We start from the raw sequence: 19,618 nt of genomic DNA, 5'->3' as shown, positions 1-19,618 counted from the left end.
AATAAAATTTATTTAGCCATATATTATCTGGAATGTTACTATTTCTATTTGCTGAAAATCAGTTCACGCTAATCCTGCAGACTTAAATGAGAATTAAATAAATTAATTTCGTTTGGAGAACAGGCCTATCTTCTTCCCTTTTTCTCTTTTTAAAAATCTAAATTCCTTATGTTTATGCAAATAAATAAAACAGAATTTCCATTAAAAAAAAAATCAATCAGTCATAGTTGCAATTGCTTGCTTTTCTCTACTTTCTAGGTATCTGAAAAAAAACAAGCACTTAAGCAATGCTAGCAAGTCTGGCACATAATACCAATTCAAAAATGGTGGGTAGAATAATAAAAATATGTGGTACTTTAACAAATTCTTTAAAGAAATAACCCATTAAATAAAACAATAAAGATAAGTACAAAATATAGTACAAATTATAAAGATTGTTCTAGAATGCTCACTAGGACCAGAGAATATTCACTTTTTTTTTCGAATACAATGTGTGCTTTACATAAAATCTTAGATATCTAATTTTACTACCACGTTTTTAAAGAAATATCCTGTCAAAGTCTGCTGTGACTTACAGTAGCCATGTAACATATCATTGTGAGTACATAATAACATGTAAACAATCCCTCTGAATGTAACATATCATAGTAAGTACATAATAACATGTAAACAATCCCTCTGAATGTAACATATCATAGTAAGTACATAATAACATGTAAACAATCCCTCTGAATTCTCTAGTCCTGTACAGTATCACAGATTATAAAATACTATCATGTATTCCCTGTTACGTGGAGGTGGTCTCTAATACAGAAAGCTGGGCAAATGCTATCAGAGCCTTGTCACAGGGGGCTTCATTAGGCCCACAGCCAGAATTCTACAAAATATAGAAAAGTAAATTGTACATTCATAATATAAAGCTATATTAGTTTACCATCTTAAATCTTCGGCCCAAAATATACAATTTAATTCCAGAGCTTTGACACAGGGCTAGATTAATATGTAAAATGAGACCTTTTTTCTACAGCTTTGGTGCTACAAAGTACAGAAAAAACTGAAAACCTTCAATTTATCAAATACACTTTACATTTACAAAGCATTGTACACAATTGTTTAAACTGGATAACAAATTAAATCTATGCTATGTACAATAGAAGGTACAAAATAGAAAGTTAACTTCTAAGAGTCTTCAGACAGAAGATGACTTGTTTTAATCAATAAATAATGATTGCTTTCAACCCTGGAATGATGTGTAAATGAATGGTAGAATAGCTTACCAGACCAAATGTTATCGTCTTTAAACCAGTATCAATTACTTTCTGTAAATTAGCTGCAACTGTCAAGATAAAATAAAAACATTAAATATGCTATCACATCTTACAATGGACCAATAAATAATGAAAAACTAACACGAGGTACAACAGAGGAGATGACCAAAACTTTCCCACATTAATTTATCCTTTAGAGATTAGAATTTTCCTCTGTCCATATCCTATGGTGTATACTTTTCACAACAATTTGTCAGAAAATATTCTTATAAAGCTGAGTTTAATGGGTGTAACTTAACAGGGTTACATTTACCACAGTCTTTTAAATGCTTAATTTCCTTAATTGCTTGAAACAAAATGACCATAAGCATTAAACATGATGAAACAATGAAAATTTAGCTACAAGTACTTGAATAAAATTGGCAAACAAACCAATAAGTATAACCATGGAATAGTAGCATTTAAAAGACTAGTAAACTGGAAGATAAAATTCAATATCTGTACCTACCAACAATCATATCCTTGCCATCAACTAAACCTGCCTCTACCATTTCTCTAGAAACACTATCAGCAGTATCTATGGAAACACAAAGAAAATATTTTAATTGATAAATAAATATAATAAAAGTTTGCCATTCTTAAAACGACTCAATGCTGAATTTATCAAAATTAAAACTAACTTTTATAATGGACCTCCAAAAAAGTTGTAATGAATATCATGCTGGCATGTCAGTTAACTGCTAGTAGTCTGTTGTTATTTATGTATTATTGTCATTTTGTTTATTTTCTTTGGTTACATCTTCTGACATCAGACTTGGACTTCTCTTGAACTGAATTTTAATGTGCGTATTGTTATGTGTTTACTTTTCTACATTGGCTAGAGGTATAGGGGGAGGGTTGAGATCTCACAAACATGTTTAACCCCGCCGCATTTTTGCGCCTGTCCCAAGTCAGGAGCCTCTGGCCTTTGTTAGTCTTGTATTATTTTAATTTTAGTTTCTTGTGTACAATTTGGAAATTAGTATGGCGTTCATTATCACTGAACTAGTATATATTTGTTTAGGGGCCAGTTGAAGGACGCCTCCAGGTGCGGGAATTTCTCGCTACATTGAAGACCTGTTGGTGACCTTCTGCTGTTGTTTTTTTCAATGGTCGGGTTGTTGTCTCTTTGGCACATTCCCCATTTCCATTCTCAATTTCATTTAAAGTCTCAAAATTTATCTATAATAAGCCAATATATTGCAAAGAAGGCGATATTTCTAGATTGATTATTTCTAATGCAAATGAATTGGTGAGAATCAACTTAACAGAATTTCATGTTTTCCATGTATGTTGGTGAATTGGAGTCAGCAACCAAAGAAGTTTTATATGCAACATTTTGCTCAAAGTTATGACTTTTTTTCAGCAGAAAAAGTGTTTTTTTACAAATTTTAAATGTTGCTTAGAAAGTTTTATAGACTATGCTCTGTGCCTTGTGATAATAAACATGTAAATACAAAGATGAATAAGAATATTCCACCGCAAACTTTCTTATGATCTCATTATGAAAATTAAAACATTCTTTAAAAAAATTGGAACAATAAGTGTTTTAATCAAATATATAAGAATATACCTACCTTGACCAGGTGTGTAATCAAACTTTATATCATTTAATTCTCTCTTCTCATTCCTACAATTAAAATTACTTTCTTGTTATTGTAACTTTATTTGTCCATATGTATGGTACTTTGCCTTCCTAAAGTATTGATAACTATATATTGTGATGATGTTATGACATTACCTGAACTATCTGTAGGTCATAATTAATTCAGAATGCCTTATTGCTGACAACAAAATAAGAAGAAAAGTATAGCAACAAATTCTTAGCCTGTAGTTGCACTCATATATATATATTTGTTTGTGAGATGATTTGGCTCATTTTTTTTCAGTTTACATCCAAATTTTGTAAATGTATTGATTAAAGAGAACTCATTTTTACAGTAAAACCCGTGTTAAAATACTTATCTTAACCGTAAAACTAGGTTTATTACTTACCTTAACCGTAAAACTAGGTTTAATGACACACCTGAGGAAGCAGCTGGGGGTCCTTCTTCCTGTAAATAACAATACAAGCTCTGATTATTACAGTTCTACATGTATGTACCAATTACTTTCCTCTAATGAATGTGTGGTTTGAATCTAATAATCTGATGAGCAAAGAGTGTGTTTTAAAACATAAAATTTGTAAAGGGTTTCATAAAATCATGTGTCTTGTCTGCTATTGTTATTGTCAGTGTAGGAATATGATTTTTTTTCTCAAAAAAATTCAGTTCATTTATTAATAAAATATAAAATAACTCATATGTGCATATAATGGTCTCCATTGGCAGAATGGAACTCTCAACACATATGTGCCTCTTCTTATGATCAAAAGAGTATCAGAAGCAGAATTATGAATATTTGCTTTACAAGTTTTCCATATTTTATCAATGGCATATTTTTTGCAAAAACTTATTGAATAATTGTCCTGAAATTTTGAAAGACTTATTTGCAGACAATGGACACATAACCTTGGTCAAACTAATAACAAAGACTGATGTAGTCCTTTCGGACCAGGTGAGGTAAAAAAGATTCATTAAATTCCATGAAGGTTTGACAAATAACTTGATGTCTTAAAACATTAAACCACAGACACAATCTAAATGTTGATGACCCTGACAAAGCTGGAATGTAGGATCCCTATGTCTCTCTTCTGTAACAAAATTTTGCAGACTGGCCATAAAACAGATTAAGTGGGGTTTAAGTCAGTTAGGCTGCATATCTTAAAAGTCAGGTTTAGGTTTACATAAGTTCTTATTTCAACACATATTACTTCACCCTCTCTTGATCTAATTTGAAAGTTTTCAAATGAAAAGTTTACAATATATATAGTTTAATTCCTCTACAGATGTTAAACCATGTAACACATACAGACTGCAACTTGATTGTGATGAAGTAACTTATCTATAGATGACTTACTTCTGGTTTTTTAGCTTCTACCACACTTTCCACGGATGTGCCGACAGTTGTGGACGAGGATGTGTCTGATTGTAAGGTTTCCTGTGATTGGGTAGGTGTCGGTAAATTATCTGGCTTTGGTATTGTATTTGGCATTTTATCAGATTCCTAAAATAAACATCAAATATTTTAAAAGAAGAGAAAAACTTCAAAACACATTTAAAATAAATTGTAATTTGTTGCAAATATGTTGAATAGCTAATTTAGATTAGTTTTCGATAGTTAGTTTAAACTCTAATTTTTTTTACAGTACAAAATTCAAAGACTACCTGGAAACTTACATTTGAAAGCTTAAGCTATATAAATTATATCTGTCAACTAAATATTTGGTACAATTTTAATGAAATCATCAAAAAATAAACATCATTAGTTAAATATTAACAACTTCAATTGAAAGAAATTTGATTTATTCATATACAGTATTTTCATATTTAGATTTTTTAACCTACCTCAGAAGACCTTTCTGATAAGGATACTCTTGGAGACTGTAAAATAGTAGTAATTAAATTATTTAATGAACTTTCAAATAACCAGTATTAAATGTTCTTATGAAATTAATCTGATTATTCATCCTACCATTTTAAACAAGGTTGGTGTAGAACATAATCTTTAACTGTTTTATCAACATTTTGTTTTCTTGCAATTGTCATCAACTATTTCATCAAAACACCATGAAAACAAATATTAAATCACAGATTACACTATAGTTTATACAGTGGACAACACTTATACAAACTGCAAAAAGAAGAAATTACCATTTAAAGATGATTCTTAAAAAGCTTGTTTCATATTTATCCTTTTAGTTCTTGTATAAATCATGAATTTGAACTGTGACATAACAAGGCAGCTTCAAGGTCATTGGGAACAATCAACTTCTTCCAATTTCCCATACATCATTTATATACAAAATGATGCACAGTAAAACTTTAAATAACCCATGGTTCTAATATTAACTTGTATGACATTTTGTTTCCATTTTTAGCTGAAGTCCATATGTATTGTCAGTAAGATTGGTTTCCTACATTTTCAATCTGGGATCAATACAGGACTATATGTACCAGTTTCACCTGAGAGATTTCTGGTGTCAAACCGATACCAAAATTTCTTCAACTTAAAACCAGTTCTGCAACATTGCAGTTCATTCTTATTTGGATCAGAATCACAGCAAATATTGTGTATCACTACTGATTTCACAAAATGCTTATTTACAGTAATATAATAGAAATACAACAAATTCATGATTTGGAAGCAAGTTAAATTAAAGTCATGTTGATGGGTCCTTTAAAACAAATTGCAATATGTTCTGCTAAATTTATTACCATTTTTGCCTCAAAAATATTATGGGACTATTGTACCATTTTATTTTTAAATATTAATTTTTAAATTAAGTCAGTCTAGCTATAAGAATATAGACAATAACAAGCTAATGATAATAAGTGTTATTTCCTGGCAACAATATTCAAATTTTCATTCTACAATATGTGTTATACCTTTATCAATAAATCATTTAAATTCTGGCTTATAAATGTGTTTATAATTGAATTAGTAAAACATATATAATATATATATATATAATATGAAAAATGTACCGGACTGACCCTAGGGGCCTCATCCCCTTCCTCCCCCTCTTCATATTCATCATCTGACCACTCCCATTCTCCATCCTCTAGCTTATGTAATCTGCCACTCGATCCAGGAACTCTTTTTACCTAAAATTACAGCATACTGTCTTATATTGTAAGTAGATAACGAGACAACTCTCCATCCAAGTCACAATTTATAAAAGTTAAACCATTATAAGTCAAAGTATGGTCTTCATCACAGAGCCTTGGCTGTTTTTACAACATGCTGTCAGATTTTGTAATAACTCTTTTAATAAATAAATGCATGAAATAACTGTTTTTACAGTCATCAATGAAACGAAAGTTGTTATATTTGATAGCAATCAATATTTATGATTTTAACTATGCAAAATCAAACTGTTGTAAGAATTAGATACTTTTTTACAATTCTTACCTGTCAATAACATAGAGATTAATACATGGCCTTTTCCATATCAGCCTGGGTATCATCCCGAGACCCCCATATCAGCCCGAGACGGAGTCGAGGTGCTGATATGGGTCGAGGGATGATACCCAGGCTGATATGGAAAAGGCCATGTATTAATCGCTTTATCATATACTTCCAACAATAGTTTTATGTAAGGCAAATAAACTGATGCAATAACTAAAACAGTCAAACATTTTATAAAGAAAATTAAAATTATGAATCAAATATACTATAGTTGTCCAACAACAGCATTATACTCCTTATATATTTATGGTAACATTTCCTATAGAGGCATTTTGAAACATTGAAAATTTGGAAGAGTTTTACGATCATTACTACTCCATGTTTGTTGTACTATAAAATGATTCATAATTGTCAATGGCATTTGTTAGCAAGTATTAAACTATCCACACAAAAGTTCCCGTAAATTTTGACGTCGTCATAAAAAACATCTGACGTCACAATGGAAAAGTAAACAACCGATACCGGAAACACCGGAAGTAACTTGCACGAGAGGCACTGATATGGGTTTTTTGCACGAGAGGCACTTGATATGGGTTATCAGCCCGGGTGTGAAGATATGGCTTGTGCACTTCCGCCCATTACACATATGCAAAAGCTATCATATTAATGCTAAGTATATGATAAAAGAGTTTATTTCTAATAATACTTACCCTTTGTGGTTTAACTGAGTTTCCCTCTGACAATAAAGTTTTTACCAGGTAGGTTTTATCCTGAAACAGAAGGTTAAATTGTCCAGTTGTGTTTTGCATCTTTTGCATTACAGTAAATTATGAGGAATTTCTTATTCTAAGTACAGTGAAACCAATCATCTATATTAAAAACTATAAATACTAACTGGAAACTGTTCATAAAACACTTTATAACTATTTGTAATTCTGCAACACTTGACCTGAAATTTTGAAACATTTAACCTATAAATTTTAGATAACAATCATTTATGTACTACCTTGTATGACATCAGCCATTTTCTCTTTGGTCATCAAATTTTAAAGGTATGTCTGTGATTGAGGCAAACAAAACTACAAAGTGTTTGGTATCAGGAAATTCAGTGAATATTCTGTCAATAGTTCAGTCTGTTGATATTTAAATTTAACATTTATGTTCTTTTTTCTTGCAACCCAATAAAGAAAAACAAACGAAAACTGTATAAAACATCTAAAAAAATATTCCTATACAAACTTGTTGAATACTCCAATGATCAATCAAACATTTACTTTTTGTTACATTTTATCTTATTTTATTCATTTCAATTTTATTTCATTCATACCTTTGCTTTTTTGAAGAATTCATTCTTTAATAACTGCTTAGCTGTTGGCCTAAAATGTAGAAAGAGAAATTCTAAGAATTAGATCTATATACATCATTTTAAATTCAAATTGTCTCATACTATACTGTAACCAAAAATTGTGTGCCAATGTATGACATAATTATAAACAAAAAGGTGTCCATAGTACATAGATGCCCCATCCGCAATCTGCAATATAATTTTCTATGTTCAGTGAACCGTGAAAATGAGGTAAAATCTCTAAATTGACATTAAAATCAGAAAGATCATATCATAGGGAACATGTGTACTAAGTTTCAAGTTGATTGGACTTCACTTTCATCAAAAACTACCTCGACCAAAACTTGAACCTGTAGTATAATCACAGAGGAGTAACATTCCCAAGGCTTCGATATGCTACAATAGCCATTAAACAGTCAATATCACTATGCTGCAGAAGAAATATTTTAAGCAAACTGGTGATATGTTATGATCAACTTCTTGCTTAAATCCACTTTATTTGGACTCTGTTTGATAGATTCCTCAATAGCAATCATACCACATCTTCTTATTTTCTAAACATAAAGACTAACAATACTACCATATTATTATCATGCAAACAGTCTTAGTGAAGTAGTTTAAAATTGTGCAAAAAATATTGTAGATGAAAAAATTTAAAAAGGACAAAGACTATTAATTTGATGTAACTTTCATACAATTGCAAGAAGTTTAACCTTCTTTTCAGGCTTTCAAAAAATAGCCTTCTGTTTGGATACCTTTTTTCTGGTTCTTTTTTCAGACATTCAGAAACCATTTTGCGAAAGCCTTTACTATAAGCTTTATACTGTTCTTTATCATCAGCTCCAGTATCAAGTGCAGGGGGGTCATTCTGTAATGTCAACATCAGCACCTACAAAGTATTTACATCAACAATGGTAACATTATTTTGTGACTTGAATATCTGAGCATATAATAATAACATTGATAATTGTTAGGAAAATTTCATGGATAGGATGTATAGCATGTTATGATTAATGCACTATATGGTGTGTATCAAAAAGTTAGTGATAAGTCTTGGAAGATTTATATATCAAGTCAGTACCATAAGGTCAACTGATTTTATAGTAAGTGTAAATATGCACAGATCAATATTTCAATAATTGTCAGTATTGTCAACAGTCAGTTACTTGTTTGCTATTAGGTATATATTAAATAGATTACTTTATGTACAAATATTCTGTGGATAGTTACCTTCATAGGAGGGAATTTATGATATGGAGCTGTTCCTGTGGCAAGTTCTATTGCAGTAATACCAAAACTCCAAATATCTGCTTTAAAGTCATAACCAGTGACCTGAAACAGAACAAATTTTATTCATCTTTCTTTGGTTGAATGTAGCTGAAACTGATGTTATAAAGTAGTTCATCCTAAAAATAATTGCATACATGTGATTCTTCCGGCAGGAGTTAAAATCTCCTGCTTTTCAGACCCTCTTCCGTTCCTCCCGATAAAAATTGAAATCTTCCGCTTTTTGAAAATGTCAATCTCGAAAAAATTTCAGTAGACATTTCTGTTTACAAAATAGATATGGACAGGGAAAAAGTCTGAGAAACTCAAAATTGATATGGGAAAAGTCCGAGAAAAACGGAAGTTTCCTGTAATGAAATTTGTGTCAAAAAGGTAAACAGGAAAATAGCCTTGAGTAATCAATGAAGGTGTTAAGGATTGACTGTAAATACAACAATAAAAGATAATTGGCATTTACCTAGTAATCAACTAGCTAGTTAAATATACACACCTTAAAAGTGAAATATTGACAATGGAACAGTTGTATAAACATCGATTTTGATGCTGTTGAAAACATGGAACAGACTTACAGTTTATACTGATCCTTATTAAAAGACAATAAAATCAACTCAAGTATGAAATGTTTTCTATCAAAGCCAATGGAATACCTTTACATATTAAAGTGTGTTTGTCTTATAATTTGACAAAATGCAAACTGTATGTTATCACCAAATACCCTGGCATCAAATTAAAGAAGACAAAGTATCTTAGCTAAATTTTAAAATGGTGCAAATCAAGTGTCAAGGGTCAAGACCATGCTTACTTCACCTCATACAAAGCTGACTATGGTGGCCCTAATTACTTGACTAAAAATATGGAGACAGCTACCCACCAGAAGACCCAGAACTCTATCAATTCAACACCTTCTGTTACAAACATGTTCAGTAGTGGTACTAAAGTTGACAATGTAGCTAAAGAAGAGGTACTTTTTACCATGTATGATGGCTGATCACTTTATCTTGGAACTATATATGATAAATAAATATTTGAACCCCTCTTATCTTCTATTTTACTAAGTGAAAAATGGCTATGCAGGTGTTCAAAGGTATTGAATCATTGTTTTTTTAACAAAAAAGGAAGATATATATGCAGTTTAAACACACACAAAAATTCTTGTGTATGTCGATAAAAAGGTTGATAAAAAATCTCCAGTAATGAGACCCAAACTCCAGCTGAAAATTTCCAAATCTCCAGTTGTGGCTTGACAACTCTGTCACATGTATGTAATTGAGCAACTTTTAAAAGTTTTCACACATGAAATTTTAACACCAAAAAAGTATACCTCTTCTTTCTGAATTTTAAAAACTTTAAATGAAAATCATACTTCTAACTCCCAAAAATATTTATTCTTGGAACATGTTCTCTTCACAAAAAACAAAATCAGATATAAGGAAATGCAAAGTTACTGTATATCTTCATAAGGGGTTCACGATGTCGCAACTTCTAATAATGGTGACATCATCAATTAATGTTATTGTATTTCATTGCTTATCTTTATACATAATTTAGCTGTTAAAGTCCTGTGTGTGATAAATTCGTTAAACATTTCACAACTGACCTCCTATGATTCTATAGAGTGTGAATAAAGTCTATAGGAGATTCATCCTTTCCCCTATGAACTTTACTTACCCTCTATGGATCCATAAGGGTCAGAAGCAAAGCATATGACATATTTACCTGTTCCATAACTTCTGGTGCCATCCAACAGGGTGTTCCAACAAATGTATGTCTTACTGAATCTCTTGTCTGATCCTTTCCTGTCGCTAACCAAGCACTCACTCCAAAGTCTGCAATTATAATTCTTCATATTAAGAACTTACTCACCTATATTTAATGATTAAAACTATTTTAACTATCCTGACTTTCACTAGTGGATCATCTCCCTGTCGAACTTGTGAAAATATTATAATTTGATTTTTTAACTTAAAAAAATACTTTGATTCTCCAAGTTCTACTTTGACATCATAGGTTGAAATACCAACAAGTATTTAATTTGAATCTAACAAACAGTTCAGGTTTGACATGATTTTAGTAACATGTAAATCATCTTACTGCTTTAATAGGCTATACTCCCCTTGACCACTGATCCTTTCTTCATGCATTTGAATTTCAATTATTATTTTATGTTTCTTTAATCACTCTGTAATGTTTATGTCATGTTGTAACTAATGTTATGCTCTTAATGGGCCCTTTAATTTGGAAAATAAAAAATATTGTATTGTATTGTATTGTATTGTATACTTTATTTTTCTACTTCCAAAATATTTTGAATCCTAAATTGTTTTATTGAAATGTTAGACCATGTTCTAAATTCTACATACATGGAAACAAGCCAACGGTAATAATGTAAAATAACCATCAGTACTAACCAGCTATATACACTGCCCCATCTTCACCCAGTAATATATTCCCTGCTTTGATGTCTCTATGAATCTGTCCATTATTGTGGAAATATTCTAACCCTTTCAGTACTTCTTTTAGAACAGTTGCTATGGTAATTTCATCAAAAACTCCATTTTTCCAGTTTCCTGTTCTCATTCTACTTTTAATAATATCTAACATAGAACCTGAAATAATTTGGATATTTTTTCATATTAGATAAAGTCATTACTTTTATTTCTGAAGAACTTTGCCATCATAGTTTGGTTGACCATTACAGAATATTAAGATGCTTACTGATATTTCTATTTTTCTTCTTTCCTTCCTCATTTATGACATTTACATACTTTACCATGAGCATTGTGTTAGACAGGTGACAGGAGCTAATATACCTTCTAAACATGACTATACACTGATTTACTCCCTAAACATGCGACTTGACACTGATGTACATCCTAAACATGTGACTTGACACTGATGTACATCCTAAACATGTGACTTGACACTGATGTACATCCTAAACATGTGATTTATCACTAATTTACCTCCTAAACATGTGACTTGACACTGATATACATCCTAAACATATAACTTTACACTGATTTACCCCCTAAACATATGTCGACTTTACACTGATTTTAAACTGTCTTTTAATTACTGTGAAAGTACTTTTACCAATTTTCGTGGTTTTCGTGGATGACTCTATCCACGAATTTAAGTGTCCATCGAAAAAAAAACAACCATTGTCCAAGTCAAGACATGGAAAAATCCCCATCGGTAGGTTTGACTACTGATATGATCTCGAGAATATATATTGAATAACGCCAAATCTGAGATTAATTAAATAGAAGTCACAGACCTACAACTGCATGCAGGAATAAACCCATTTAATCTTTAATAAACTAAACGGTACAACTTTTGATCTTTTAATTCTCATAAAAAATATTTTTGATCGATGAAAATCAGATTTCCGGTATTGATATGCTAGTATGATAAAGTGTTCATTTTATATCCTCATAGTTCTCGTACATATAGAAAATAATAATTTCATGCTGGACTTGATTTGTATAAGATTTATTTCACAATTCAAGATACGTGTATAACGTAAGGGTACCCAAATAGCACCCAGTACCCAAATTGCACCTATTTAGAAAAAAATAGCAACGGAAATCTTACAAGATTTCATAGAGACTAAACAATTTGTATTTTTATGATTTGATACTATGCACATCTTTCAACATAGGTAAACATATTTAGATATACACAAAACGTTCACAGTATTTATCAACAAATGGACTGTTTACTGAAAAAGCAAAATGTCCGAAAACGTCACCATGCGACGTCATCAAAACGTCATATTTTTAAAATTAGCAAATACAATATATTATGAGTATCCATTTCGTAAAATATGAAGATTCAGCATGGACTAATATCCAATTGTTCAAAATATTTGAAGAAAATAAACAAAAGCTTGGTTATTAGACTTTTGACGATGTGAATTTAAGCATGGATGCAATTTGGGTACTCCTCATTACAGAATCATGGATAGTTTGGAGGTTGATTCAACCCCATTTTTTTATGACTTAATATGGATTAAAAATTAAATTGGTGTACCTATACAATAAAGAAGGATAGGGCTACAAAATAAACACAGTATGGACATTTTTTTCTTGATCATAAAAAGACGTAGGTGAAAAAACTGTCAAAATAGGTGCAATTTGAGTACCGTCATGTTAGCAATTGTTTATGTTACTGTTTTCTTTAGGCGACATGTTTATGGCCTAATTAACACCTTTAATGGTCTTTAATTTGTTGATCACTTTATCATGGGTTAATTAGTGCTATCACTACGATTTACACGGGTCGATGTTTACTTTGCAATTTCCTTCAATCCAGACTATTTGTAACCTTCGTTTCTAAAGGCTTTATTTTTTCATTTTTTTTTTAAAAACCTACAATCCACGAATTTAAAATCGAACATGTAAATATTGCTCAAACCACGAAAATTGATACCCACGAATTAAACCACTTTTACAGTAGATTAAAATTTAAAGATTACAAGAAAAACGTTTAAGAATATTTGTTGCTGGTCATGTCTAGATTTGTACTTGTTTAATTAAGAGTTCTGACTAAATATATTATATTTACTTTTGTATTTATAAAATGTTTTGCCTTGAGCATCACTGAAAAAAAAGTCAAATTGTGCATCATTTAAAGTTGATTATTCAAATTTCTTTCTGTGTAATGTTCCTTACATGTCTGATGTTAGAACTTAACATGAAATACTTACCCCCACTACAGAGCTTCATAACCACCCATAATTCCTCTTTGACAACAAATGATGTATGGTATCCCACAACATTCTCATGTTTACATTGACTCATAGCCTGTATCTCTTTCTGTAATATAAAATGATTCATAATTTGTATTTATTTCTTAAATATGGTAAAGTCAATGACATTTCCCATTTTAGTTATATGGATCATAAGGATTCTTGAAAATCTAAAACTTTAAATTTTGTTCTTCCTTTGCTTGGTTCATCTTTTAATTTGTATTATTAAGTGTCAGTTTTGATTTGTATTATTAAGTGTCAGTTTTGATTTGTATTATTAAGTGTCAGTTTTGATTTGTATTATTAAGTGTCAGTTTTGATTTGTATTATTAAGTGTCAGTTTTGATTTGTATCATTAAGTGTCAGTTTGGATTTGTATTATTAAGTGTCAGTTTTGATTTGTATTATTAAGTGTCAGTTTTGATTTGTATTATTAAGTGTCAGTTTTGATTTGTATTATTAAGTGTCAGTTTTGATTTGTATTATTAAGTGTCAGTTTTGATTTGTATCCTTAAGTGTCAGTTTTGATTTGTATCCTTAAGTGTCAGTTTTGATTTGTATTATTAAGTGTCAGTTTTGATTATCAGCACTTATCCAATGTTCAGTGTTTATGACGTGACCTTGCAGCAAAATATATTCATCTATTGGGTCTTGAATACCAATACTGATCTGAATTCTGATCTTCCATGTATAATTTTTTTTCCTTTTAATAAATGTCACATTTCTAGATTCTATAACTCATGCAAACCAATGAAATCTTAGCCATATCATTAGATAACAATCAGAAATAATTATTCTCAAGTAATAGTTCCAAGATGGCATGTATATCGCTATAAAACTAATATTTTGAATAGTGATGTAAAGCATAAAAACTCTAACACTGACAGGTGCGAGTTAAACTATAATATATAGTACTATACATGCTATATGAAAGAATGCGTTTTAAACAAAATAAAGTCTTAGCAGAACTCTAACTCAATTTAATATCCTGCTAATAATAATTGTGTTGTGAACTTGTGTGTAAATTACAAAATTAAAGTTTTACCAGCAGTTCTTCCACCGTTGTGTTACATTTTTCCAAGTTTATTCTCTTTATAGCGACTCTCTCACTTCTAGGTTTACAAATAGCTCCTTGTACAACAGCAGTAGCACCAGCACCTACAAGTAAAAACAATTTAAATAACCAAAGGAAGCTGAAATCTAAAATAGTACAGTAGAATGAAAATCTGTGCAAGTCAAGTGTACAGTACATCCTTATATTCCTCTTTATACATGTATAAAAAATTCAACACCCATTCTTTATCAATGAACTTGAATTCATTTTACACTTTCAGAATCTAATGCATTCTGGGTAATATTTTCAAAAGTGTACACCAAAGCGTGGTGATTGGTTTAAAACGTCCCAAACAATTAAAATTCAGCCAATGACCTGACCTTATTTTCATTTTGGGGTACGAACAATGAAATTACCCATAGTGCTTTAGATTCTGAAACGGCCTATTAATATTACTAGAACACACCCGGGAAATCGCGGGAATTTAGACTTGGTTTAAAGTATGTATACTGTTGTAGGGCGAAATTTTGTAAAAGATTTTGTGTCTGGAGAATTTCAGTAAAAGAGTTGATGTCTGGAGAATTTCAGAAAAGGTATCAAAATTCATAGGTACTTGGAGACAGTTGCAGCCCTCTCTCTTGTTTCCAAAATCAGTTATATTTTTTCTCTGTTAATTTGCATCATTTTTGCATTTCTGTATACTATGAACACACGTATCCTACAAATAAAGTGTATTTTCTATTCCTGAACTATCAATTTCAAGTTTCTTCTCATAGGCGATCACTGCTATATTATAAAGAGAGTCTCTATCAACCCCATAATTATTGTGCTGTCCCCAAGTACTCTTATGAAATTTATGTGCAAGTTTAAAACCGGAAGTCCTGTATGAGTTAAAAGCGAAATCGCGGGCATTTAAAGCTTGGTTGAAAGTATGTTTTCTCTTTTAAGATTTTATGTCTGGAGAATTAAAGAAATGATATCAAAAGTCATATAGGTACAAGGAGACAGGACTATATTTTTAAGCCCTCTCTCTTTTTTTCAAGTCTGTTATTATTTTGTTTTCTGTTATATTCCATTATTTTCACGTTTCTGTATACTATGAGCAGAGACATATATAATACATTCTATGTCTGTGCTATGAGCACACATATCCATATTATAAATATTAAAGTGTATTTAATTTTTTTATTAACTATTAATCGTGAGTTTCTTCTCCATGGCGATCACTGCTACATTTTATAGAGTGTCTATATATATAATAGTAGTATTTTAATCTTAGTATACAGTATGCAGATAAACGCAAAAATAATTGTCCAGTCCCTGTCCTAGTACTTATGAAAATTATGTGTAAGTTAAAACCGAGGTTTAATAGTAGTGGTTCTTATGACCTAAAACCACCGAAACGGACAACACTCTAATTGGCTTATTTATTTTTCATTTTTGTTATCTATCATACAATTGATTCTCAATGTTAAAACCTGTAGTCATGACTGAAATAAAAAAAGTCGGTCTGATGATGGAATGACTATCCGGACGCCTTTAATTTTAAACTTTATATTCGTTTTTCTCCAAAAATAACCCAAACTGAATAGTCATAAGAATGGATGACAAATGCGACTATGCATGGTACCTATAGGACACAGAGGCATTGTGATCAATTTATTGTGGGAGGAAGAGAAGCGACACACAAAATGAGGTCTTCTCGTTTAATAGTATAAATATGCTGGTAACCTATGGTTATTGGTCAAGTTAATAATTAGCATTATAAACAATTTATTTAATAGGTTTATATAATTGTCTATTGAATCTTATGATAATATGTGATGAGTACAATAAATAGATAGTGATACATAGAGTTGGGTTGCAGTATACTTTTTACCAAACTACTACATGTACTAGGTACATATACAATTGCCAGATGACATATGTCCGTGATTAAAGTCAATAACAAGTACAATTAACAAGCTAGAGATTAATTACTAACTAGTGCAAATTTTATAAGAAGTATTTTAATGTTCTATCTAGGATCCAACAATTTCAAACAAATAATGGTAAAATGTCATTAAGTCAGTTAACAAATATGTGTGTTTTAGTTGAAAACAAGAGTGCACACGCTGAAATGTCTCGCCTTCTATACTAATCATTGACATTATGTTGATAGTCCTAAGTATAAAGCTAAGCTTTATTACAACTGTCACCTTAACTTAACATTAACCAAGATAACTAAACAAAGACCAATGAACCTTGAAAATGAGGTCAAGGTCAAATGAACCATGCCAGGCAGACATGTACAGCTAACATTTAGTTATTCTTCTATACAACATATATAGTTGACCTATTACTTATAGTTTAAGACAAGAGTGCACACACTGAAATGTCTCGCCTTCTTTACTAATCATTGATATTATGTTGATACTCCTAAATATAAAGCTTTATTATGACTGTCACATAAACTTAACATGAATCATGAAAATGAGGTCAAGATCAGTTGAACCATATGCCAGGCAGACATGTACAGCTAACAATGCTTCCATACAACAAACATGACAAATATAGTTGAGCCTATTGCTTATAGTTTAAGAAAATAGACCAAAACACAAAAACTTAACACTGAGCAATGAACCGTGAAAACCAGGTCAAGGTCAAATAAAACCTGCGCGACTGACATATAGATCATAAAATATTTCCATACACCAAATATAGTTGACCTATGACATATAGTATTAGATAAAAAGACCAAAACTCAAAAACTTAACTTTGACCACTGAACCATGAAAATGAGGTCAAGGTCAAATGACATCTGCCCGCTAGACAATTACACCTTACAATCATTCCAACCAACAAATATAGTAAACCTATTGCATAAAGTATGAGAAAAACAGACCAAAACACAAAAACTTAACTATAACCACTGAACCATGAAAATGAGGTCAAGGTCAGATGACATCTGCCCGCTAGACATGTACACCTTACAATCATTCCAAACAACAAATATAGTAAGCCTATTGCATAAAGTATGAGAAAATCAGACCAAAACACAAAAACTTTACTATAACCACTGAACCATGAAAATGAGGTCAAGGTCAGATGACACCTACCAGTTGGACATGTACACCTTACAGTCCTTCCATACATCGAATATACTAGACCTATTGCTTATAGTATCTGAGATATGGACTTGACCACCAAAACTTAACCTTGTTCACTGATCCATGAAATGAGGTCGAGGTTAAGTGAAAACTGTCCAACGGGCATGAGGACCTTGCAAGGTACGCACATATGAAATATAGTTATCCTATTACTTACTGTAAGAGAGAATTTAACATTACAAAAAATCTTAACTTTTTTTTCAAGTGGTCACTGAACCATGAAAATGAGGTCAAGGACAATGGACATTTGACTGACGGAAACTTCGTAACATGAGGCATCTATATACAAAATATGAAGCATCCAGGTCTTCCACCTTCTAAAATATATAGCTTTTAAGAAGTGAGCTAACACCGCCGCCGCCGCCGGATCACTATCCCTATGTCGAGCTTTCTGCAACAAAAGTTGCAGGCTCGACAAAAAATAGACCAAAACACAAAAGCTTAACACTGTGCAATGAACCGGAAAATGAGGTCACGGTCAAATAAAACCTGCACGACTGACATAAAGATCATAAAATATTTTCATACATCAAATATAGTTGAGCTATGGCATATTGTATGAGAAAAACAGACCAAAACAAAAAATTTTTAACTATAACCACTGAACCATGAAAATGAGGTCAAGGTCAGATGACACCTGCCAGTTGGACATGTACACCTTACAGTCCTTCCATACACCGAATATACTAGCCCTATTGCTTATAGTATCTGAGATATGGACTTGACCACCAAAACTTAACCTTGTTCACTGATCCATGAAATGAGGTCGAGGTCAAGTGAAAACTGTCTGACAGACATGAGGACCTTGCAAGGTACGCACATATCAAATCTAGTTATCCTATTACTTATAATAAGAGAGAATTTAACATTACAAAAAATCTGAACTTTTTTTTCAAGTTGTCACTGAACCATGAAAATGAGGTCAAGGACATTGGACATGTGACTGACGGAAACTCGTAACATGAGGCATCTATATACAAAGTATGAAGCATCCAGGTCTTCTACCTTCTAAAATATAAAGCTTTTGAGAAGTTAGCTAATGCTGCCGCCACATCACTATCCCTATGTCGAGCTTTCTGCAACAAAAGTTGCAGGCTCGACAAAAATGGGGTGTATCCATTTATTTACCAATAAAGTATAATTCTAGTTAGTGACCTTTTGTAGAAGTTGTTTTTGTCAGTCAGAAATGTTTTAGCTAGGTGTAATACTTAATGATGATGTTCTACATCAAACTAGCAGTTGAACGATAAAAACAGCACTTTTAGTCTCAAGAATAATTCCAATGAAAATATAATTTGCTCAAATCTCACACATTAAAAAAATTAGGGACAGCTCAAAGTTCATGACAAAGTTCATGACATTTTCTGATTTTTTTTGCACAATAAAACTTTGTAACTACATGACTGTGTATGAGCATATCAGATGATATTCTTTTTAAAAAATATCTTGTGCAGGGATGCTTTCCCATACCTTGAAGATATATAACTGCCCAAAATCATGCTCTACATTTACAAAATTAGCATCCCAACATCAAAACCTACTGTTAGAAGAAATGATACCTAGGATGGGGAAGTGATAAATTTAAATGCATCCCCTTTAATACACCTTATCGCTATTTGTCCGCCATTACTGGACTTTGGACATCACACAGGTTCCCATAAAATTTGATGTCATAATACAAAATACCTGACGCCACAATGGAAAAGTGATTGTTGT

At 31.4% G+C, this 19,618-nt stretch overlaps 1 protein-coding gene across 2 annotated transcripts in view; it reads right to left on the bottom strand.

Moving 5' to 3' along the window:
• Positions 1–250: 250 nt before the first annotated feature.
• The window catches only part of LOC139513784 (serine/threonine-protein kinase OSR1-like), a 20,658-nt gene continuing 1,290 nt past the window's right edge, over positions 251–19,618 (bottom strand). The window contains exons 2-17 of one of the 2 annotated variants that reach the window (XM_071302584.1): positions 14,745–14,857; positions 13,658–13,766; positions 11,358–11,555; positions 10,666–10,775; positions 8,893–8,994; positions 8,418–8,551; positions 7,645–7,693; positions 7,028–7,087; positions 5,894–6,013; positions 4,754–4,789; positions 4,266–4,412; positions 3,303–3,361; positions 2,885–2,937; positions 1,777–1,845; positions 1,278–1,336; positions 251–877 (exon numbers count right to left, since the gene is read on the bottom strand). In XM_071302584.1, coding sequence (XP_071158685.1) covers positions 788–877; positions 1,278–1,336; positions 1,777–1,845; positions 2,885–2,937; positions 3,303–3,361; positions 4,266–4,412; positions 4,754–4,789; positions 5,894–6,013; positions 7,028–7,087; positions 7,645–7,693; positions 8,418–8,551; positions 8,893–8,994; positions 10,666–10,775; positions 11,358–11,555; positions 13,658–13,766; positions 14,745–14,857 — 1,508 coding nt within the window. In that variant the 3' untranslated portion in view covers positions 251–787. The remainder of the gene's footprint in view (positions 878–1,277; positions 1,337–1,776; positions 1,846–2,884; positions 2,938–3,302; positions 3,362–4,265; positions 4,413–4,753; positions 4,790–5,893; positions 6,014–7,027; positions 7,088–7,644; positions 7,694–8,417; positions 8,552–8,892; positions 8,995–10,665; positions 10,776–11,357; positions 11,556–13,657; positions 13,767–14,744; positions 14,858–19,618) is intronic. The other variant, XM_071302586.1, reaches the window with a different exon arrangement.

The sequence above is a fragment of the Mytilus edulis genome, chromosome 2 (genome assembly GCF_963676685.1).
Source record: "Mytilus edulis chromosome 2, xbMytEdul2.2, whole genome shotgun sequence".
Classification (NCBI taxonomy): domain Eukaryota; kingdom Metazoa; phylum Mollusca; class Bivalvia; order Mytilida; family Mytilidae; genus Mytilus; species Mytilus edulis.
This window is presented reverse-complemented; position numbering and strand designations above follow the sequence as displayed.